The sequence below is a fragment of the Pezoporus flaviventris genome, unplaced genomic scaffold (assembly GCF_033815535.1).
Source record: "Pezoporus flaviventris isolate CSIRO_AGI_PZ_B2104156 unplaced genomic scaffold, CSIRO_AGI_Pfla_v1 ptg000002l, whole genome shotgun sequence".
Taxonomy (NCBI): Eukaryota; Metazoa; Chordata; class Aves; order Psittaciformes; family Psittacidae; genus Pezoporus; species Pezoporus flaviventris.
This window is the reverse complement of record NW_026892550.1, coordinates 57921981-57945236: the sequence shown is the minus strand read 5'-3', so window position 1 is coordinate 57945236 and position 23256 is coordinate 57921981. Positions and strand designations below refer to the sequence as shown.

The 23256-nt window shown below is 45.8% G+C and overlaps 1 protein-coding gene across 1 annotated transcript in view; it reads right to left on the bottom strand.

Annotated features, from left to right (window-relative positions):
- Positions 1-1621: 1621 nt before the first annotated feature.
- The window catches only part of LOC133274617 (AF4/FMR2 family member 1-like), a 32753-nt gene continuing 11118 nt past the window's right edge, over positions 1622-23256 (bottom strand). The window contains exons 4-22 of the mRNA XM_061464075.1: positions 22796-22840; positions 21407-21493; positions 20999-21035; positions 20575-20626; positions 17524-17581; positions 17282-17391; positions 15949-16129; positions 13474-13524; positions 11845-11945; positions 9012-9261; positions 7819-7910; positions 7464-7467; positions 7252-7311; positions 6328-6458; positions 5104-5175; positions 4391-4493; positions 4263-4300; positions 3460-3674; positions 1622-1743 (exon numbers count right to left, since the gene is read on the bottom strand). Coding sequence (XP_061320059.1) covers positions 1622-1743; positions 3460-3674; positions 4263-4300; positions 4391-4493; positions 5104-5175; positions 6328-6458; positions 7252-7311; positions 7464-7467; positions 7819-7910; positions 9012-9261; positions 11845-11945; positions 13474-13524; positions 15949-16129; positions 17282-17391; positions 17524-17581; positions 20575-20626; positions 20999-21035; positions 21407-21493; positions 22796-22840 — 1809 coding nt within the window. The remainder of the gene's footprint in view (positions 1744-3459; positions 3675-4262; positions 4301-4390; positions 4494-5103; positions 5176-6327; positions 6459-7251; positions 7312-7463; positions 7468-7818; positions 7911-9011; positions 9262-11844; positions 11946-13473; positions 13525-15948; positions 16130-17281; positions 17392-17523; positions 17582-20574; positions 20627-20998; positions 21036-21406; positions 21494-22795; positions 22841-23256) is intronic.

Here is a 23256-nt window from a genome sequence, read left to right as displayed (position 1 = left end):
TCAGATGTCTTCTGTTCAAACAGCTGTTGCAAACACTGGGATGTTGCATAATAACCTCAGGAGGAAGATGTCCTTCTTGACGGCACTTCTTAATGTATAATTATTGTTCCGCTGGTTATTCATAGAAATGTTTGTAGACCATCAATACATTGAGCCATTCAGACACTTCATTGCGCTTCGTTGTTTTAAAGGAAGGTGCCATCAACGCTGTGGCTTTCCTCCCCAGAACAGTTCAATGTTTTTCCAGTATACCCAGATCTATCCCACGATGATTCCTCTTCCTCTGCAGGCGCTTTGTAGCTGACAGTTCCACAGTTCAACACCTGAACAATCTAAGAATTCAATAAAGAGAGGCTGAGACTTTGAAAGTGCAAAGAACAAACAAAACCCCAAGGGCAGAAAACAAAAATAAAGAAATAATAATAATAGAAATAAGAATGATAGTAAGAAAAAGAAGTTCCAGGTACTTCAGAAGAAAAAGTTGTTCCACGTACCTACGACGTTCTTCCAGGTACCTACGACGCTGTTCCAAGTACCTAAAAAGTTCTTCCAGGTACCTAAGAAGTTCTTCCAGGTACCTAAGATGTTCTCCAAGGTACCTAAGAAGTTGTTGGAGGTACCTAAGAAGTTGTTCCTGGTACCTAAGAAGTTCTTTGAGGTACCTAAGAAGTTGTTCCACGTGCCTAAGAAGTTGTTCCTGGCAGTTAAGAAGCTGTTGGAGGTACCTAAGAAGTTGTTGGAGGTACCTAAGAAGTGGTTTCAGGCACCTAAGAAGAGGTTTCAGGTACCTAAGAAGTGGTTGCTGGCACCTAAGAAGTGCTGGGATGTACCTAAGAAGTGGTTGCAGGCACCTAAGAAGAGGTTTCAGGTACCTAAGAAGTGGTTCAGGTACCTAAGAAGTGGTTGCAGGCACCTAAGAAGTGGTTGCAGGCACCTAAGAAGTGGTTGCAGGCACCTAAGAAGTGCTGGGATGTACCTAAGAAGTGGTTGCAGGCACCTAAGAAGTGGTTGGAGGCACCTAAGAAGTGCTGGGAGGTACCTAAGAAGTGGTTGCAGGCACCTAAGAAGTGGTTGGAGGCACCTAAGAAGTGCTGGGAGGTACCTAAGAAGTGGTTGCAGGCACCTAAGAAGTGGTTGCTGGCACCTAAGAAGTGCTGGGAGGTACCTAAGAAGTGGTTGCAGGCACCTAAGAAGTGCTTGCAGGTACCTAAGAAGTGTTGCAGGCACCTAAGAAGTGGTTGCTGGCACCTAAGAAGTGGTTGCAGGCACCTAAGAAGAGGTTTCAGGTATCTAAGAAGTTGTTGCAGGTACCAAAGAAGTTGTTGCAGGTACCAAAGAAGTTGTTGCAGGTACCAAAGAAGTGGTTGCAGGCACCTAAGAAGAGGTTTCAGGTACCTAAGAAGTTGTTGCAGGTACCAAAGAAGTTGTTGCAGGTACCAAAGAAGTTGTTGCATGCACCTAAGAAGTGGTTGCAGGTACCTAAGAAATTGTTGCAGGTACCTAGGTACCTAAGAAGTTGGTCGAGGTACACAAGAAGTTGGTCGAGGTACCTAAGAAGAATAAGTTGTTCCAGCTACTTAAGAAGAAGAAGAACAACCAACTTAACTAACTTGAGCACCAGTTAAGGCATGTTGTTTTCCAGTCTCAGCCAGTGTAAACCCTGTCTAACATAGCGGACTAGTCTGATCAAGCTGCTGGTCAGTGACAGCTCCTCCGATGCTGTGCCGAGTTCCCCAAAAAACTCTGGAAAAAAAAGAGAGAAAACATTTGGTTGGTTTCACACAAGAGGCACGGAGGAACAACAGCAGCACACTGTCACTTGGGAAGTCCCGTTAAACACGTGGTTAATACAGACAGCTCAGCGGTATTAGAAGGCTGGGAAGTGTTAACAAGCACGCACGGCAGGGCATACGAGAGGAAAAGGCACTCGCGTGTGCATACACACTGAACCACCTCCCCCAGTGCCTGTAAAAGGACATTGAGACTCCACGGCAGGGGGCAGAAATCTGGGTGTTCACACCCCAGTCCCTGCCACATGCTCCTCCAGATGTTGAACCGGCCAGATTTGACCGTCTTTCTGAAGGATGCTCAGAAGCACACACAGCTGTCAGAACAGCCCTTTCCTTTCATCCATCCTCAAACCCTGGAGCCATCACGATTTCTCAACTGAACAGGTTTAAACATTTCTAAGGCTTGACAGGCTATACAGCTCTAATTTGAGTTGCTTTTAGCTGGGCACTTGAGGCAGGGTTAAGGTAGTGTTCCTATCCTCCCACCAACTTCAGGCACCATGCTCCTTCTCCTGCACAGGTAGGAGACGGCTCTTGTAGCCTATCTGAGGCTGCTGGGAGGTGCCGTCAGGCCGCACACCCTGCTCTGTACTGGCAATCTTCTCTGCAGGTGACAGCAAGTTATGGGAAATCAGCCCACCTGTTCCTTTCCGGTCACCTTTCTGAGACGTTCCTGTAGGACCTGCCTTCCAGTGACATGGGCTTTTCCCAGTCCCTTAGTCCCTCCAGTCTCAATCATGTTGCAGAGTACCTTTCGGCTCTCCTTTTTTACACACAAAGATTGGAGGCTGAAAACTTCTGCTCAGCTGTGTAAGGAACATTTCGGGAGTATTCTCTGAATTCCAGCCACTGCCTCGTTAGCGAATTTTTACAACCTTCCAGCAACTGAGCCAGGCACATTGGTCTTTTTGGGTTTTTCTGAGTTTGCCAACAGATTGTGACACTACACCCCTTCACCCACAGCAGCTCAGAAAGCTGTGGTTTATGGAAAATGACTGCAATGGCTGCAAATGCCACGTGGAATAGCAGGTTACACACTGAAGGCACCCAATCTAGGGCTTTTAAGCATTCACCGCTGCTTGTACCTGTCGCGGCACCACAGGACAGTACAATCTTTTTAACAACAAAACTGTAAAACACAAAAAGTAGCAGCAATGTCAGGAGATGCTACCGGCAAATACTGATCATGTGCCCCAGAAGAACTCCAGTTCAAGGGCAGCTCAGCCTCTCTGTTACAGGGTGATGCCAGCCCCACTGCTCTCAAGACAAAACTACCTGGAAGATTGACCAACAAAAGCACAGGGCTGCAGGCCAAAATGTTTCTAGTAAAAGTGAACCCACTCAGCAAACCTAAGCATCCCAAAGGGAAAAGTAAAGAGCAAAAAACTCCTTATGCCTCTTGTGTTACCAGGAAATGCGAGTTGGCTGGTTCCCTGCACTTGATACGCTCACCCCTTAGCTCTTAGACATTTGAGGATGCCGAGCCAACCTTTAAATGGCAACACTCATCAATATATCATCATCTGGCATCTCTGCCAACATGCCATAGCTGTCTGTATGTAATGCTTTGATCTTTAGGTATGGTGCTTGCTACACTGTTAGAATTTAGGCATGCACATACGTACAAACACAACACAAAAGACAGAAAAGCCAGAGGGCAAAAGCTTACCCTGATTCTTCAGGATCAGTGCATCAGCTCGCTCCCAATTATTAAGCGCAGAGAGAACATAGGAAGTGATGTTGACGTAGGAATAGGTGATGTCTGGGATATCGGAGGAGACGGTGGTTGAAGAGCACATACTGTTATCACTGCAGTTGCCAGCTCCCCGCAGAGAAGTGGTAGGAGACGGCATTGGAAACGATGGAGAAGGCACGCCTGTGCTCCTGCAGGAGAAAGAAACACCATCATGAACATTTAACTTTCGCTGCCACATACACAGCAACACTGCTGCAGATACCTAGAAAGGACAACATGCTCTAGAACTCACAAATTAGAAAATGAGTTTCTTAATTGGTGACTGAGCTAAAGAGACAAATATTCAGGTATCACCTCAAAGTTATGCTGCCACAGGGTGAAGGCACGACCCTACCGGACAGTGGCCAGGAAGACAGGAAGGGTATCTCACTAAGTATCAAAGGATCTCTAACAGAACAAAGATGACAACAAGGGCTTTGAAACAGCCTAGTGATGATACCTTCTTTGCTCCTCTGACCACTTCTTTGGTAAAGACCTGCTCCGCCTGATACACGGTAACTCTGGACCTCGTAACAAAGAAAACCCCTTCCCAACAAGAAGAGGTGGGAAAGAGAGAGCAGAAACATACTCATGGCCCCTAACAATAGATTTCAGGTGGCAAGAAAGAGCCAATGGAAAGGCACTCTCACATGCAGCTTGCAACTCAAATACTCCAGCTGCTGTTTTCACTCACACCCTTATGGGCACATTACAACCCATGTATTTTCAAATCTTACCTTGCAACAGACGGAGAAGGTGCTTTTGTGGGAAATCTCTGCAGCAAGAAAAGAACTCTTGTTAGATTTGGGCTGCTCAGCTGCCATCAGTAACTAGCGCAGCCATGCATCTGGCAGCTCAGTTACGCGTGCCCTACCTTGAAGTGGTCGTTCAGAATGCTGGAATACTTTGCTGCAGTCTCTTTTTTGCCACGGAACAGGGCCATGTTCAGAAGGGACAGGCAGCGCATGCTGTCAACAGAAACACACCCAAGCTTGGTCAATATTCACGCTTGCTGCTGCCTGCTCAGCAGTCAGCAGCCTTGCGGGACGCAGGCAGGCATGCCTCAGCTCTGCTGCAAAGTCCAGAAAGCTCAGGATTTCTCCTCCTTCTGCCTATCTTTAAAAAAGTCACTGTGAAATAATCACAAGGGGAAAGAAACCAAACGAGGGCGGGGTCTGGTCTTTCATATAAACAGGTGCCCAGCCTCTTACAGGTGCCACAGGCTGAGTAAGCCCCCCTGCAGCCACGTGCCTCAGCTACGTTCAAGCTACAGCTTCAGTTAGGTGGCTCCAACATGAGCAGCCAAATTGCATTCTTTCACCTTAGGTGAAAGCCCTTAGGTGCTCTCGAGTTACCAGAATATCAGATTTTAGAGCCTGTGCCTTCCACGTGTGGTCCCTTGTGATGTCCTGGCTCACACTAGAGGTGTTCCAGTTCAGTCTGGATTTTCAAGTGTGAGGATTTCTTCCTTGCAGAACCCTGATTCCCATTTCACTCATTCCTTTTCCCCTGAAAGTAATGAGTCGTTCACTCGATCAAGTCTAAAAAGTACGAAGGCACAGAAAAAGAGTTACGCACCATAACACGGTAAAGATTTCTTCATGTGAAGGTGCTGAGGGGCTCATACAGTATTTTAGCGTCATGATGAATCTAAGGAAACAAAAGAAGGAGAACCTTGTCAGCCGTCAGTGATCTGATGGCCCGCTCTTTATAGGAGAAAACAGTGCTTGCCATTATCTCAAAGGCTGGTCCAAAAGTCAGGGAACATGCCCTGAGGTCTTAGTCCTGGCACCAAGTGCTTTTATGACCTTGAGCAGAGGACTGTCTCAAAACGCCTTGTTTTCCATGCCACAGGAACAGATAACGGCCTCTTATGTGACTCACTCTCCTCTTACACGATTAACAGGCAGCACCCCTTCAAGTAGATGTTCCCCATGGGCCACCTAATGGCCTGGGGCAGACATCTTAGAGGAAATGCGTCGCTTGGTAAAACACAGCCAAGCAACTCTGCTTTCTGAAAGCAAAGCAAAGCAACAGCAGCAGCTGGGAAATACAGTCCTTCAAGAGCAGAAAGCAAACAATTCCTTTTAAAAGTTTGCAGGCTATGACAGAAAAACCTGACAGCTGTTTCAGCTGTGAGGCAAGGCATCAAATCAACTCTCAAACACACTCATACATCCCCTCATTTCAATAGGAATAAACTGATACCTGTCTCCCTCCTATCCAATACATGGTTCCTCAGGTTGTGCTGCCTGTACATGTCACACGGCCCGTGTATGTCATACTACCTGCATATATCTACTATGGCTCTGAAACTAAATGGGGAAGGTTGCTAAAAGAAGCCCCAATAAAGCGTACTGGTAGAAAAACACATGGCAGAAACCAGTAAAGTCTGCCTTCAATCAAGTTGCAAGACCTCTGGGGCACTGACTGCTCTTCCACATGCTGTATTGCTGCTTTGCTTTTTAAAACTGAAATGCTACTGAGCTCGCATGCAAAAGCAACTTCAGGTCTGGATAAAGGAAAAATCCCTTCATGTCCTTTCTTGTCAGAACCGGTGTTCTCTGGTGTACCTCAGCTGCAAGGCTCAAATGCTCAAGAGGACATGGCGCCTACGTCTTCCGATAAGCAATGCTGAACCATTTCAAAGGATTTGTCTCTGGTGCCTTTGCATGGCCTGTCTCGTGCTTGTACAGCAACCTGAACTCTGCTCCATGGTGGGAACCCACAGCTGCCACAGGTGCAAACAAGCAATGCAACTAACCCTTCCCCTCCAAACATGCTGCTTTGAAAACTGCTTACTTGATGAAATCTGTGGTGTCCTGGAATATTTTGTAGGCGAAATTCTGTGCATTCGCTTCCAAGGCAATTCCGTACTCGATGAAGAAAAGGGCAGATTCTAGGTACTGAAAGGCCTTCGCAATCTTGTCAGTCTATTGGGAAGAATATTCTCATTTTTAGACTACGACAAAAATGGCTTAGTGTACCCAAATGTCTCAAGTGTACCCACATTCCCTTTTTCTCCCTAGTAAGTGAGGAGTTGAAGGAAGAAAAAGAGGCGGGCCAGGCCTCCAGGTGACAGTTAATGTGGTCTGGGTGTGCTCTGGCTGTTTGTAGCTCTTCCTCTTGACCAATGGTTTCCCCAAGTATTTATTATCTGTACAGTTTTTGGATATTACTGTCTGGTCTTGGAGGCCTGCCTCATGAAAGGCAGGTTCCCTCACTTCATTTTCACAGGTAAATGGCAAGTAGCATATGTAACTTATCTGACTGAGGCCTAACTAGCAAAAACTACACTACTTCATGTACACTGCTAAACTGCACATAAAGAAGAGAGCTGCTTACATCTGCAAAGGGCACTTCCAAGTCTTGTCCACCAGCAACACAATTACTGTCAGGATCGTGACATTTCAGGGTAAACTGTCCTATAACTGTTCTGACAAGGGCTTTGTCATAGCTCTGCAAAGCAAAGTGGCCTGCTAACCTCAGACAACATCTGCTCTAAATCCTGTTCTTGAGGCATGTTCTCTAGATGTGTTTATAACAAAGGGAAATGTCTGAACATTTTGGGAAACAAAGACAGCATCCCCACATATGACTTGAACAGACTCCAAGTTTGGAGTATGGGAAGTCATTTTAACTGGTGAATCCTTATGCACATGAACACAAATACTGGCTCCCAATGCATGAGCTGCTTTACATTTCTAGCACAGAGCCAAAACTTACCATTGCATCAGCTTTGTGTTTCAGCCTCCTGGCCTCTTCTGCGTAGTATTCTGCTGGATACTTCAGATGTCTGAATTTGGGACACAGAGAGGAAAAACAGAAAACAGGGAAAAGGCAGTGGGATAAACTATTCACCGTGCAAATGGCACACAACCAGTCGTGCACTAACAAAACGAGCAAGTAAAGAGTCATGCCCTCTCAGAAAAAGTTACCTGCCTGCCCAGCACCTTGTCACAGAGTAGTTTACCACTTGCCAAGAAGGAGGCAAATCAAAACCTATCATTTGTAGGCAGGCACAAGAGGTACCTCCTCTCAGAGTGAAAAAGTAACTAATTTCTAGAGTAGTGCTTCTAGTCCAAGAAATGCTGTAATTAGACCTTTGCTTTGGGGTAGGTGGGGTAAGTCCCAGACATGAGAAGACAGTACAGGGCAAGTCGCCGACACCTCTCCTTCTCTCTTTCCTCCCCAGAGAAATGCCTATTAAGGCAGAAGCCAGGGTAGCTGCAGGGCCAGGCTGGCCTGGTGGCTTTACAAAGTACAGATGACGGGTGTAAGACAAAACCTTACCTTTCAAACTTGAGTTGAGGTCTCTTTGGCCGGGAGGTACCATTTGGCAAAGAAGGCACTGGGAAAAGTTTTGTGACGTGTCCGGCAGATCCCTGACAAATCACAGAATACAGATAAATCTGCTTAGAGAGATGTCGAAAACGATTTCAAAGCTTGCCTTTCCTGAATTTCAATAGGAAATATTTTTTTGTCCCAGGCATAGTCTATCTCCCAGGCTCTACCTGTCTTCTAACCTACTTCCCCAGCACCTCCTCCAATAATGGAAATGAAAACCTGGCTTCTTACCTGACTGCTAGTAGAAAGGCTTAATACCATTCACATCATTAATACTTTTCCCAAGCATGGGGAAATTAAGTAGCAGCTTTCCTTGCACAATGGCTAAGATAGCAGTAAGGCTGCAAGCAGCACATTTTTCAGGAAACCTTTCACTAACCAAGGCAGCAAGAGGTAATATCCATTCACACTTATTTCCAGCTTAACCACAAAATCGTTGATTCTCCATTACCAACTACATTATAAGGAAAAAGCAAGCAGTTAGAAGCCAGCTGAGAGAGCGAGCACAGTCGGGCTTGACTCACACAACATACTAGAGCACACCCACCCAGTCACTAGTAAATAGGAAGACAACTGAATTTTACAACCCAAAAATGCAAAGATCCAGCTGCAAGGATCACTAACAATTTCATAAGCAAACTGTGAGGATGGTGAGGCACTGAAACAGGTTGCCCAAAGAAGTGGTAAATGCTCCATCCCATCCCAAACCATTCTATGATACTATGAAAACCTTACACGCGGGTTGTATGTTTCTTATTTTTAAGCAGCCCACTTTTCCCTTTTGTAAACACCCTTATTTTACACCAGTATTGTACTTGCAGTTGCCTACAGTCAGAAACAGTTACTGCCATCAACACGATGCCTTTGGTTTTTACACGGGCACCTCTTCTCACTAAGCTCCACTAAATGAGATGCAAACAAACGATGGCAAGTCAGCAGAGAAGTTACAGTGTAGGCTTCTGGGCTAGTGACGTACGGTTACAGATAGCCGTGAAAGGGGCAAAATGCCTCAGAGAGCTTTCTCTGGTTGCTGGTTTATCTTCTTTCCTTTTCTATATCCTCAGCGCATGTTTCTAAAGAGAATCACGCAGCACCCACGGGTTGCAGGGAACTTCCTGTTAGTTATAACAGATACCTACCTTGATATCCTTTGATAGTTCAGCTTCATTACTCTGCACTTTGCGGTGCTTGCAGATCAAAGGATCCTTGTTGTTGCTCTCAGTCTTGGTTGTGTTGGCGATGGCAGACAGCTCGTCGTTCTGGCTTCTGCGTCTCTTCTGGGCCACCTTTGTTGACTTTGGTGCAGGAGGTATAGGACACAGTGGTGGCAGTGGTGGAGGTTGAAAATCTTTCTTCCAGTATTCATATGAAGCCTTGGAGTTTGATGCTCTGGAGACGGGAAGAGCATTCAGCAATTGGGATGAATACGGTGCATCAATAATGTAGTGAATTTTTACAAAATTCGTTGCATCATGTACCGATGATGCTGAAATCTCTCTGGAAGTGAAGATGACATTAAGAATCCAACAAAGGCAAAATGAAATTTCAGTGTGCATTAGATACCACATCTTCAGCTGCTAACAACAGACAAGCGAGTTGCTTTTCAAGTAGAATTAAGCCCCAGGACTTGTCCTTGGAATACAAATTTATAACCAGGATAGCAGGATATTGCAAAAAAGGCATCCCTCCAACACAGCCGCTTTTTACGTAAAGACAGAGACAGTCAGTTCTCTGGGAGAAATCAGCCAACAGGGCAAATAAACTGCAGCACTGCCTCTCTTGCCCCATTACGGTAGGAGGTGTCTTGTATGGTTACAGATACTCACCCTGACACTTGATCCTGTACACACTTGGACAGAATTAAACCGAACTGTTCCTTTAAGACTTGCCTGCTCAACTAGACAACACTCACAAGACTGAGAGGGTTCAAGTCAGAGATTTAAAATGTTGCACTTTTTGAATGGCAGGGACTATCACATTTAAGAATATGGTGGCATAGCAGATTTCTGATCATCTGAAGTTAGCAATACAAGGGAACTCCGGCAGCTCGAAGCAACACCAAATAACTCTAAACCTTGTTTCACAACTCCTCCTTTCCATCACTTTGATTCAGCTTCTCAAAGTTTACACAAAAATACTCAGCAGTGCATTCCACCTCAGGGACTGCAACATCACAAGGAGGAAATTAAGCTAAACCCAGAAAAAAGACTGAAGTGTAACGTTGCACATCTGGCTTCATTCTGCTGTGCATGAGACAGTCCTCTCCCCTGCTCCACAACCCACTTTTCCCATGGCACAGTCCCTACTCACTGCACTCGTGCTCCCTAACTTCACTGCCTTGTTACAGCTCCAGAGAGGATTATAGCACAGCAGCACCCTCTGACCTGATCCAGTGCCCTCTCTCCTCCAAAATACATATTCTCCTTTCACTCCCAAAGCCGGAACATGGGGTTTGCCTTCACTGAGAAAAAGGGAGGAATGAACCCCAGTGTCAAAGCCCCTCCGTTATTACACCAACTGAAATATCACCCAACTAAACGTTAGCTCAGCGTTTCAGCGCTTTAAGAGTACGTCTCTATTTTCTCGGCAGAAAAGCAGATTACTCGTATTTTCAGGCCACAAACCTCAACGCTATACCAATCCAAGGCAATGCCTCAAATTCAAGCCACAAGCAAGAATTTAATGCAGTAGCCCATGACTGATGCGCAAGCCTCCCATTTGAAGACATGCGCCTGGAAGCATTTGCTCTAGCAAAGATCTAGCCAAAATGCTGGCAGCACAAATTAAGCAAATTATATAGGGGAAATCTCAGTACATCCATTAGAAGCACTGCAAACGCTATGCTGGAATAAAGGAGAAATTCCCGGCCATAAAGGCCCCCTGAAATTCCAGACAGAGTCATGATTCAAAACACACGCTTGTCTGCCCATTAAGTCACAGATACAAAAAGACAAAACCAACAAGATGATTTTAGTGGAGAAGGGAAATGCTCGCCACCTGCCTAGAAAGCATTTTAAGGCTACTTCTGTTTCTCATGAAAGCAGAAATAATGAACTCTTTGAGAGTTCAAACATCACAGAATAGAATCGTAGTTTGGTTTGGAAGGGACCTTTAACACTTGTCTAGTTCAACTCCTCTGCAATGAGCAGGGGCATCTTCAGCTAGACAGCAAGTTCTCTTGCCATCCCCTGAAACACCTCAACTACCATGCAGAACAAGCAGATGCCACTCCCCATAGAACAGCTAACACCCCCCAGATCATCTAGAGCAATCACCTGCTGACAGATTGCCTCCACGGAGGTTTGGAGAAGGGGAATGACTCCTGCATCCCAGCAGGCAGGCAGTCTACCGCACTGTATGGAACTCAACCAACAAATCTGGTTGGCACAAATATGTTTCCTGCATCTGGTCCAAAAGGCAGCAGCGCAAATGGTTGCCTACCAGCTTAAAAAGACAAGCAATATGGGCACAACTGGCAATTACATTTCCTGCAGCGTAAAGAGATATCCCGAGCTACGCGCAATACACGGATCAGAGCATACGGTAACGGAAGCTGCAGGATGGGAAGCGTTTAAAATCATGTCCATCTCGACGGTTAGAAATCTGGACAAATGCCACAACATTCAACGCTTGTGCAGCAGCAGCGTACAGCATGAATGGGAGGACAATCGGCCACTGCAACATCAGCTTATTCTTGAATGGTTAGAACCATAATCCTCAGCATTAAGAAGGGATCGGAAACAGGTGACACCCAAGTATCACTTCACACCTGCAACAAATAATAAGGTGAATAAATTCCATTCCCACAGCCACCTGGTGGGTTCCAGGAGTTAAAGACAAATCTTCAGCAGATGAAGCCTCAGGAGGCACATTACGTTATAAGCAAATGTGTGAGGACAGAAGATACAGTTCCTTGTTTAAGACACACTCACTTTCGTGCATCTTTCTGCCATTCCACCACCGTATACTCACTTCAGTTTCTTGGAGTCTTTCTTAGGTGAAGAGTTCAGTGATTTTTTTTCTTTCTCTGATTTCAGTTTCTTCCTATTCGTCTCTTCGTCCACCGCTTTCCTCTAACAGGAAGAAAGAAAACCAAATCACTCAGGTTTTTAAAGTTCACGTAAAGTATAAACCAATGCAGCTAAGTTTGATCAATTCTTGTTAGAAGTATTGAAAAGATAGTGGAACCAACAAAGTGGAAACCCAGACCACAGCAGATACAGATTTCAGGTTCACTGAGCAGTATCCTAAGATGACATTTTATCTCCTTCTGCTTGGATATTTTGTAGTGGCAGAGACGGAACTGCTCAACCTCTTGCGGCTAATAGTAATCAAAATTAAGGCACTTCCATTGCTCAAAATAAGCATTGCATCTGTTCTGGCTGGGCTTTTTTTCTTCTACTTGGTATGAATTATACAGAAATGTATTCAGATTCCTCCTGATGTAGTCATGTGATAAGCCTCCAAGGACAGATGCATGCTTACATAATACAGACAGTGAGGCTCTGAGGGGGGGGGTCCTGAAGTCAGACGCTCAGACTGCCAGGCAGGACATGTCTAAGATCAAACAGCTCCTGCCTTGGGTCTTCTGAGGCAGCAGGAGAAGTGACAGATTTACTGCCTCTTCACCTTTCCCCCACTGCTCTGCACAAGGGGGACTGCTGGGGTCTCTCAAATTTCTTCACGATTTCCCCACCCTCCTGAATTCTCCCCTACAACTATGGGAAGTTCAGAAAATGCCAAGACTAAACTAAACCCACATGGGAACCAGGCTTATTCACCTACACATGCTAAGCTACCCGCTTGGTGCGGACCACCAAAAAGGTATACAGGCACAGAAATATCCATAGCGAATACCCATCCACCATAAGGCTTGCAGCCAACTTTCTCTGTGCCTGCCTGGAAGCTTATTCACAGTCCCCTTTGGGAGATAGATAGCTTTCCAAAAACCACTTGTGAGCAATTACTATCTTTGCTAAATAAAGGGCTGCCTTTAATTCAAAGGAAAGCAACTATTACAGCAGAAGGACTCTGCAAGGATGTGTCTGGAAAGCCCCTTACTGGACATACGTGTCTTTTCACGTATGTCTGTTCACTGCTAGAACCACGACAGCTCCAGGGAAAGCCAAAGAAACCTTCTATGTATTTATCCAAGCACTGAGATCCAAAGCAGGGTTTAGGGATGGTTGTTACTGTCAGTGAACCTGCTTCAGTTAAAAGCCTGCATTTATGGAAAAGCAAAAGGCACGAAGCTTCTACCATCGCCCCTAAGGAATAACACAGTTCAAGCCTGCAGAATTCCTTTCTCTTTGTGTAAGCAAGCAATCACAACTGTTTCAGACTACTCCACACAGGAAAAGGCTATGCTACTCAGACTGAGCTTACTTGGCTAATGGCAGCAGAAGGGGCACCCATGGACAAAACTGAAAAGCACAAACTGGGATGGCTGGGTTAGTTCTTCGGGGCACCCCCCCAAACTGCAGACAAGGTGCTCTCCCACAACAGACATTAAACGGGTAGCACAAATGACTGCACACTCTAGCAGGCATTTCAGATACTGTGCTGCTTTTAAATGGGTTGCAGGGAGAAGGGTGGGCTTACCTTGGTTAGGCAGTTGCCAGGCTGCCACTTACTGGAAGTTGGTGGGTCAGGCTGCAGGCAAAAAGAGAAAGGAGAGATGAAAGACTGAGGTCTTCATGAGCTATTTTCCTTCTAGCACAGCTTACTAGAACCCAGGAAAATTTCCTCTTTCAACTGTTTGAAAGAGCTTGAGAGACCATGAGACCGTGGGGATGCTCTAGCATGTGCACATCGACATCTGCTTCAGAAACACAGACCCCATTTCTCCACAGGATCAGTCAAACGTCTTGCACAGCACTCCTGGATCACTGCTAGCCCTGCCTGTCACTCACTAAGACACCAGTCTACATGAAAGCTTCATCTTTGTTTGCCACTAACCAACCCTGCTGCAAACTGAGACAACATCTATAAAGAGCGTCAACTGTAAAAACAGATTAGGTGCTGTCCTCGCAACGCTTGCGCAAAACTTCCTGCACGCAGCACTGCTTTCAAAGCGACAAGAACCTGTGCCAGCTGTCACACCTCTCTGCAGTCTGACAGGTCGGCTGTCAGGCTCCTGTGGTTTAACCATGAGAAAACCATTTACCAGAATTGTATAGCACATCAAGTCCGGCCTCTTCCCACTCCTCTGCCTACACAGCCCAACACACGCTTCCCTCCGCATCAAGCAAGGCATAAGCAATGACCGAGGTCTGAAGGCCTCTGGAGTCAGTCAGATAACAGAATGGGATTGCTACAAGCCCTGCCTAATCTAATAGCAGTCTGACATATTACAGTAAAGCCAACTAACCCTAAACCAGACAACAGAAGCTGCAAATCAGACACAATTCTCTGGGACCCATGCTGAAACTACCATGTGTGGGTCAGCATCACTCAAATGTGTAGCTCATTGTCTGGACACCAGAGCACAGCTATGCTCTTGCCCACATCAGTTCTCCTCAGTCACAACTCTGCTTCCAAGAGGAACCACAGTTCTTCTCCAAAAAGACAGCCTCTACTACATGAAAGGTTTACCGAGACTCCTGGGTCCCTTCCGCTGTGATTTTCTTCTCTATCCACATTCAACTCGCTGTAGAACACGTCGATAAACAAGACATGTCCTCAACTTTCTTTGAGTGAAACTACCTAGAAAACCGGTTTAAAACCCAGTTTGTTTCCCCATGGGTTTAGGGGTTTTCATTAGGTTTTCCAAACACTAGACTTCTGTTTAAGAAGAAGAAGGAACTATGGCCTGTAGGTCAAAGTCTGTGCTTTTGCATGGGAAGAACTAACTATAAACAAACAGGCCGTGTGCACTAACTTGCTCCTCGAGCATCATGGATGAACAGTTTGCTGTATAAAACAAGGATAAACCATCAGTGGCAAATAGCTGATCATTGGCAAACAGTGGCAAATAACTTCACTGGAGCAAGAAGGGTCTTTCAATGGAGGGTTCTCAGGACAAAGCAGGCAGCATTTGGTAAAAGAAGAGAAGCACATAACATCTGCTTCCTTCCAAAGACACCCACGTTGCAAAGGGCAAAGTCTGTAACTGAACTGCTGGATGGTAAAGCACGTAGATGCAAGATGAGAAAGATACTCCTTTTCAAAGTCTGTTTTCTGCACATAAAATTTTCCCCGTTGAGGTGCTTCTCAGGTAAAAGACAGGAAAGCTAGGGCTGGCGGAGGGGGAAGAAATAAATTATAGGGTTTCTGGGGTTTGTGAGAGCACCTCAAAACTGTCAGCAGACTGCTTACATCAGCTGTGGTCCATAGGATATAGGCATGCGCTTCCCTTCCCACTGGCCTGAGAACGTTTTGCAAGCTGGAGGAACTGTCTGAAACCATGGGACACGAGCACTTCCGCAGCAGACTTTTAGAAAATGCATGCTCTCAGTAATGAAACCTTAAGGCACCACATTCTGTTTGTCTGCTTTTCCCAATAAAAGCCTCAGAATTGCCAGTGCAGCACTATCTGAGCCAAATCCAACAGAAGCAAGTCTAAGCACATTCCAGCCCTTCCTGCAGGTCTGATCACTTCAGCTGCAATCTGGGAGAAGCTCAATCTGTCACTTGTGCACAGGAGCTGCACTGAGAGAGGGGCTCCTCTTAACCTATCAGGAAAGTGGTCTTATCCTGAAGCAGTCCATGGCTTTAGCACCCAGAAAAGCCCCGTGAACAGAGGTGGGTCCCAGACACCCCAGACGAGCTGTGCTGCTCATCTGCGCCTTCCTTATGTTTTGCCAGTGAAGTCACTAATTCCTCAAGGAGTGCTAGACAAACACTTCAAGGTTAAGCAGGTAAAACTCTAATTATGCTGTTAACAAGGGTTATAGAATTGATCAATTCTAGAAGGGGAGCAAAGGGCAGGAAAAGTCTGATGATGCAGCATAGACGTCACAGGGACACCTGAGCCATGAGAGGATTTCAGGTCTCCTGTCCTGGCTGCATTCAGACAGCGGGGAGGCTGAGGCAAGAGGCTGTATTAAGCAGCCTCTGCATTTTATCTGCATTCACCTCAGGCGCTGACGCTCTCAAAGGTTCCTTGGCTTCACTGCCACTTGTCTCTGAGTCTGAAGAGCTGTCTGAGTCACTGGTGCTCCCTGAGTCACTGGTGCTCCCTGAGCCACTGGTGCTCCTTGACTCCGAGCTGCTGGAATGTGCTGATGCTACAGTCTTGGCCTGGGACTGTTGGACACTGCAAGGCCACCATGAGATAAAATTAGAAAGCAGCATAGGTGAAGTTTCTTGTTATATTGACATGACAAGATTCAAAACTAAAACTGAAACCCCTGTTTTGGTACTGAGACGAGAAAGGATAAGGCCAAGAATACAGTGCCATGCTCAAAAGATAAAGCACCGGAATAAAAAACCTCTAGAAGTAATAAAACCTCCAACTCTATAACCAGGTCAGAGAAATCTCTGAGCAGGACTGCTGCAGTCTGCAGCTGCATTTAGCCAACTGAATTTTAAAAAGGAACCAAAACTGGCAAGTGCTCTTTTGAAAGCCTCATCCCTCAAAAGAAAAGGGTGCCGTAAAGGCTAATGACACAGAAACATCCACGCCAGGATGATTTCTCTTTTCTATATTCTTCCCATAAAGTTTTCAATTCATCTGTGTTACTTGGGCAAGGTGCTGGAACTGCTTCTTTAACAACCACGTCAAGCACCAGCAGTTTTTGCAAGACTCTCCTCTCTTCAGGAGTGTTTTCCTCCAGCACTGGCAACAGGAGTGAATGGAACTGAGGAAGAGCCATGACTTGGATGCAGTCCTTTGTTTCGAAATGGGCTTGTGAATATTTTTTTTTCTCTTTGAAACTTGTTCCATACGTCAGAATCAACACATTTGTATGGATTGGAGGCAAGTTTCTTGAAAATCTTGAAAATTCTGTGCTTCTCCACTTCTTGTAATACTGGCAGGTGGCCGTTACGTCTACCCTAAATATTGCTTCTGACTAACAATACATGGCAGGAACTACTTATAAGGAGCTGCCTTATCAGGAGGAGCTGAAACAGCCTCCGTGAGTCTACCCAACGCTTTTCCGTTCTTCGCCTGCTTGGCTGTTTTGGGCTTCCTTCTAAACTAAAACTGGACTCACACCTCACCCAGCACTACTACAACTGAGAACCCCCTTGGCTCCAGGGTGATCTTCAGATACTCTGGTGGAGGGCAAGAGAACTTGGGGAAATATAATTCTGGTTGATAAGAAAAATCCAGCATGCCTGGATTATTCATTTCTCATTGGAGCTTTCTGTAAAACCCCATACAACTAACGCCAATTTTCAACAGCAGCTTCGGGCAGCTAGAAACCAAATCCTGTATCTACAGGAGAAACAAGGAACCCCTTACCCATGCACTCCATATATTAAGACATAGTTTGTTTTTCCCTTCTTATTTAGTCTAGCTGTTAGTTCAAGAACAAAGCTGTACCTTGGAGGAGCAAGTGGATTGTCAGCAACCTGTTTTGTTCACAAAAAAGAAGGAGGAGAATGAGAGTAAAGGTTAGCTTAAGGCATTCGGAACAACGCAACAAGGCCTGATGATTTAAAGGGATGTTTGCGTGCCCAGCGTATAAAACATCTAAAACCAACTTGGTTGTCATCGCTGTCTTCGCTATCACTGACTTGCAGGTCTTCCCGGAGCAGCACTCTGAAAGACAACCAGAAGATAAGTATCAGCCAAGGCAGACGTACTTTCAAGTACCAGACACTGAAAACGACTTGGTTTGTGCTTGCCAAAAGAAACCAACCTCCCACATTCTTTAGGAATGTTTGGCATTCTCTATCTGCTAAACCCTGTCGTTAATGAATGATAAAACGATAACACACAATCTAGGAACATTATATTGTACTTTTCAACTAATCTCAGAACATTTTGAAAAGGATGTCAGTATCATTGGCTGCCATCTACACACAACAAAGATGAAGCTCTGTGAGGGGAATGCTCCTCGCTTAAGTTTGTCCAGCGCACTAACGCAGCAGCACAGGGTGGAAGAACTCTGATCCTTGTACATTAAGAGAGTGGCGTGCTATTGGGCTGCACTGAGTCCCCAAGGGACAGAAAGCATCATCTGTGCACCAGAAGCTGCGTGCGCTCATGCTCTCTGCTCTCAGGGGCTGCAAATGTTTTTCTGTCACAAGGGTTCTCTTTTTGCTGCTCAAGTGTTCTACCGTACATACGTAAGTAAATGCCAAGGGCAAGCCTCCCTCCTCTTTCTTCTCTACACAATGAATTTGATGCTCCTGCACATCTCAGCAATATCTGTAAATCAAGCAGTTCAGACACTCCAAGCAGCTTACAAGTGGGGAGTCGCAAACTCTCTTTTACTATTGCTAGAGAGCAGGCTGCCTGCAAATGTTTCTAGAAGCATCATTTCGTCCTCTGCCTGCAGGTGGTAACTACTGCTTGCTATTTCAATGTATTACTGAAGGCCTCGAGAGGCTGGAAGGGAAGGATCTGTGGGCGGGGACCCAGCCTTCCCCCAGGTGTTATTCTCCTCTGGAAATCACACAGGCATATTCAAAAGGAGCTGGAAAACAGACAGGCAAAACTCCTGCTGTTCGAAAGTACAGTGATTCAAATCCTGAAACTAGCTGGAGACCAGCTCCTCAACCCAGAGAATTACACAAGTGTCATTTCAAAACGGGATGAAAGCTTGGCCACTGACACAGGGATTTTGATCAATCAGGTCAAAGCTGCGTTTATTTCAACCTCATTTCCAACTAAGGGCTTTCTGTGAGAAATTTCTCTCATGCCCAAATAAGAAAAGTAAGCCTCCAACCCCTCAGGACAAGACATTTTAGAGCAGGAAAACAAGTAAGAAAGATTCCCAGGAAACCACATCCACCTTGAAAAGTGGGGGCAGAGTTTGTGTTCCTGATACTTGTGGGGAAAAGGAAAACGACACAAAACTTCACGTTCTTTCACGCCTTCATGTCCGATTATGAACAAAGCAAAAACCATTTACAGCTCTGGAGGTCACCTCTGATGACCCTGAGGTGACCTTTGCTTTCCTAATTCTGCGACATCGGAGGAGTGAAAACCTTGAGTCAAAAAAGTGATTCCCTCCTTTAAGCACAGTTCCCACAAAAGAGACACGCTATTTTACAGTCACACCAAAGCAGCTGCCATGCACGGAGATACTCTCCTTGAAACAGGACCACATTTACTGCCAAAGCTGACCACGGACTCCCAACAAACAATTCCACAAATCAGATGTGACAAATCCACTCTTGTCCACTGAGCAGGACGGCGCGAAGAAACCCCAAAGGTCTCCTGTGTCTACCAGTACAGAGCCAACCCTTGCCACACAGATGATGCCTGTTGAAAAGGCACCAACCCCACAGTCCCCGAGTACCTTACCCTGATGCACAAGAGGTTCTCTGCGCACACAGACTTTGATTACACCCAAAGGCCTACCGCGCTCTCTTTGCATTTGGCCCGTGCCATTGCCCTGTGGCTGCCTTAATTAGCTCATGCCTTAACAGACGCCAGGTTTTCATTTGCAGGACCTGTTCTTTTCCAGCTTAGATACACACCATCAATCTCCCTCCAAAGCTATAGAAAAGCTCTGTTAGTGAGAGAAGGAGCACTAAAATCAGCATCGCTTGAAAGCAAAGGCTGGTCCTTCCCCGCCAGCTGGGCTAAAGATGCATCACCACAAATGAGTGAGACATTTCCCCTTTTAAAAGAAGGGCTCTTCCATTCCAGCACTGCCAGGTGCTAACTTCAGGCTGTATTCAAGAATGAAAGCCGTCTGGGAAACCCTTGCACGCTCTGTAAAGCCGAATGCTTAATTTGGGCACACGAGCACCCTGGGATTTCAGGGCTGCTTCAAATTAAGCAGCACAAGTGCTGTTTGTTTTCAGCCAGCTACACTTGGTAAGGCAAGCTACTCCAGGCAGCTGGATTTTCAGTCACGTGTGCTTTAAACAGCAAAGAAAGCAAGCCCTGTTGTGCGAGTGAAAACAGAAAAACAAAGAGGAAGGGATGCATCGGTTCAAGGGACAGGTGCAGAGGAAGTCCCTGGGGAAATCCTTCTTGACTCCATTTTGGACATTAGCCTAAGCCACCCTCTTCCTCCCACTTCAGCTGTCTTTGCTGACTCTGGGTACACTGGCTCTGAAGAGCCCGCACGGACGCTGAGCAGAGAGGGGATGTTGGCGAAGGACAGAGGTACGTACCATGCCGAAGTTACAATTCTGGACCTCTGCGCTAAGAAAGGCATATTTTCAGATTCTTGTCTACAGTAAAAGTCTCTTCTCTCTCTGCTGCCTGGAAAACTGACTCAAGCTCAAAAGGGATTTTTACAGGCAGCTGAGAAGAGCTGAAAAAGATTGTCTGTGGAGGAAGGCAGAGCCTGCAGCAGTTGAAACGAATATGTTTAACAGCGCAAAGAAAAGTCCCAGAAGTCCTTCAGGAGGAGCAAGCTGGGGTGGAAGAAGGAGCAGCAAAAGAAAGAATGGATTAAAGCAGCAGCTAACTACTCAGGAAGACACTATCCCACACTACCAGCCAGGGGAGGCTCCTCTGCAGAATGTCAGAACAGCACGAAAAGGGTTGAGTTTTACAGACCTGACAGAGCTTGAGTGCAAGACTCTACAATCTCAACCAAGAGATGGCAACTGAGTCTGGTTACTTACGATACTGTTGTCTGAGAACGAGGCAACGTATCCGAAGGTCCATCGTACTGTCCTGTAAATCAAAAGAGAATCAGCGGGGTTTATCTGCCTCACCGGTAGCGTATTTTACCCTATGGTCTCTGAGCATCAGGTTAGAAAGTCACTTTCTTCCAGGACGTAACTGATTGCCACTGAGATTATTTATCACTCCAAATGGGGCTTCCTAATGAAATACTGTTTGTTCTCTGCTGAACTGCTGCCTTAATTTCTAGGTAAGGAATGCATACAGTCTCTTCAGCATTTTCTAAACTCATCAATGTTTAACAAAGCACAGGAAACCACGTCCCTTAATCAAGGTAAACATTTGATGTTCTCAATGTATGACACTCAAAACCGTCTCTCAATACACATAGAACAGTGTGCTTTCCTTTGGATTTCTACTTACTCTGGTTCTGTGCTACACATCCAACAGGCTGCGACTCCTAGAAAGCAAGCACAAGGTGCAAGTTGAGAATCAAATACATCATCTCTCAATAGCAGCGTATCAGTGATCCGATTTCCTTGTGTTTGTTACTCTAATCGATACTTTGAGCAACGTGACAAAGAATAACTCCGAAGTCTCCAATAGTCTAAGCTTGCCTGATGTAGCTTAGCACGGACAGAAGTGATGCATTGCAAGTAACCATCACACAATTCAAAATCCATTGTGACTTCTGAAGATAATTTCTCCTAAAAGCCTTTACCTATGAAAGGAGGTGCAAGAGTTGGAAAGCTCATCAGATGAAAGTACGTGCAAGAGTTGGAAAGCTCTCTTCTAATTTATCAAAAGCCTTGGCAAAAAGAGGGTGTTTACCTTTGTTGGTAATGGAAATTTGGAAGGCTCTGCAGTAGGAGGAGTAGGAATATCTGTCAGAAGAGGTGGCCATGACTGGGTCATTTCCTGGAAAGCAAATGACAGAAGTGGGTTACAGTATTTTTGCTGATACAGGCAACTGAAGTTGTACCTCAAAGACATTTATATTCATGTACAATAAAAAGCTGAGCCCATCGTAAACCCAAGAGGCAATACCACAGCAAGAAGCCCTCTTGGAGCTCAGCGAGCCAGACCGTCATGAGCACTTGCTCCTTTTCTCCAAGCATACTTGCATTGCACAATTAGCAGCAATCTCAGTGAAGCTTGTAGAGAGTTAAATACTTCCTATGTTTGCAGGATTAGGCTATCACAGTTAATAAAGGGAAAAGGACATAAAACCTGTCTACCAGTAGCTCTGGACTTTTTCAAAGTTCAGGAACTTCCTATTATGTTCCTATTACAGCAACAACACCCCCCTGAAAGGCTTTTCAAAACTCAAGGGGGTCAGCTAGGGAGCTCTGACTGCCAGCCATTCCTCATGCTATTCTACCTGAAACACTGCCTTTTGCTCTGACTGGCCAAGATGCCTTTGCTGCAGAGCTCCAAGACGTGGTTTCAAACCAAAGAGAGCGACTGCCTGATGGGCTATGTCTTTAGGAGCCTTTCTGCCCTGTTGCCCTGCCCTAACTCTCACCCAGGGACCAGCTAGTTGGGCTAAGCCATGGTCCGGCTAAGAGCACAGCACACAGACCGCAGCCAGGAGATAGGGATCAACCTCCAACCTGCCTCTTCTGGCACCACAGCTGGACACAGAGGACTGGGCTAAAGCTTTGGCTTGCACTGCAACAAACACGTGAACAGCCTAGCACAGACAACGATCTTTGTCTTGAACATACGCTAAAACACCTTAATGGGGGTCAATCTAGACAAAACCTTTGGGGAAGCTGGGGCTCAGAAATTCAGAACCACTCTGTTGAAATCACACAAGACAGACTTTTCTTGTCTCCCTATTAAGTTTAAATCCTGAAGAGTGTAATACTCACTCCCAGAAATAAAGGAACTCATATGGCCTGCCACCCTCACTGCCTCTCCTGGAACACTTATCTTATTTGCACTCTGTGCTCGGTGAAAGGGTCCCATGTACTCAGACCCAGCTGAGTACTGGCAGCCTGTGCGCTGCCCACAAAGCCATCTCTGACACAGGTTGCAGAGGCAGTTTTGCATTAAGAGCTGGCTCAGATTGGCGCAAATGTACCATAATTACAGGGACAGAGAAGCCCAGTCCAGCAGCAGTGCCATGCACGCGGTGATATTCCTCCTCCTCCCCCCACCACTACTTCAATGTATACAAAACACAAACACGTCGATCTATTATTTAAGAGCACCTACCTTCAAAATTTCCTTAACGGCTTGGGCATCCCAGCGGAAGGTTTGCTACAAGCAAATAAAAAGAAGGAAGCAGCATGAGTTTCTTTGTTCCTTTACCAGCTGACTGAGATAAACAGAGGCACTCATCAAACGTTTGCTTACCAACAGTTCTACTAAGGCCACGGGAGTCCCTTAATAAGAAAAGACTAAAAAGCCCCATCAGAAGGGCACTTTATTCTACAAAGCCTGTTGTTTTCAAGTCTTTAGTAGAAGATATATTCCAATAAAGATGAGAAAGAACCAAAGTGAAAGAGAGTTCATTAAACAGTGGTGCTTGTCCAGCTGACAGGATTCCCCCTGCTTCCTAACTGGTGTCCTTCTGTGCACCCACGTGCACTCAGCAGAATAAGAAGCCAGTATAAAGCCCTAAACTGGGAGCAGGCAAAGTAAAGGTGGCTGTAAGTGGAAGAATAACCCACCGG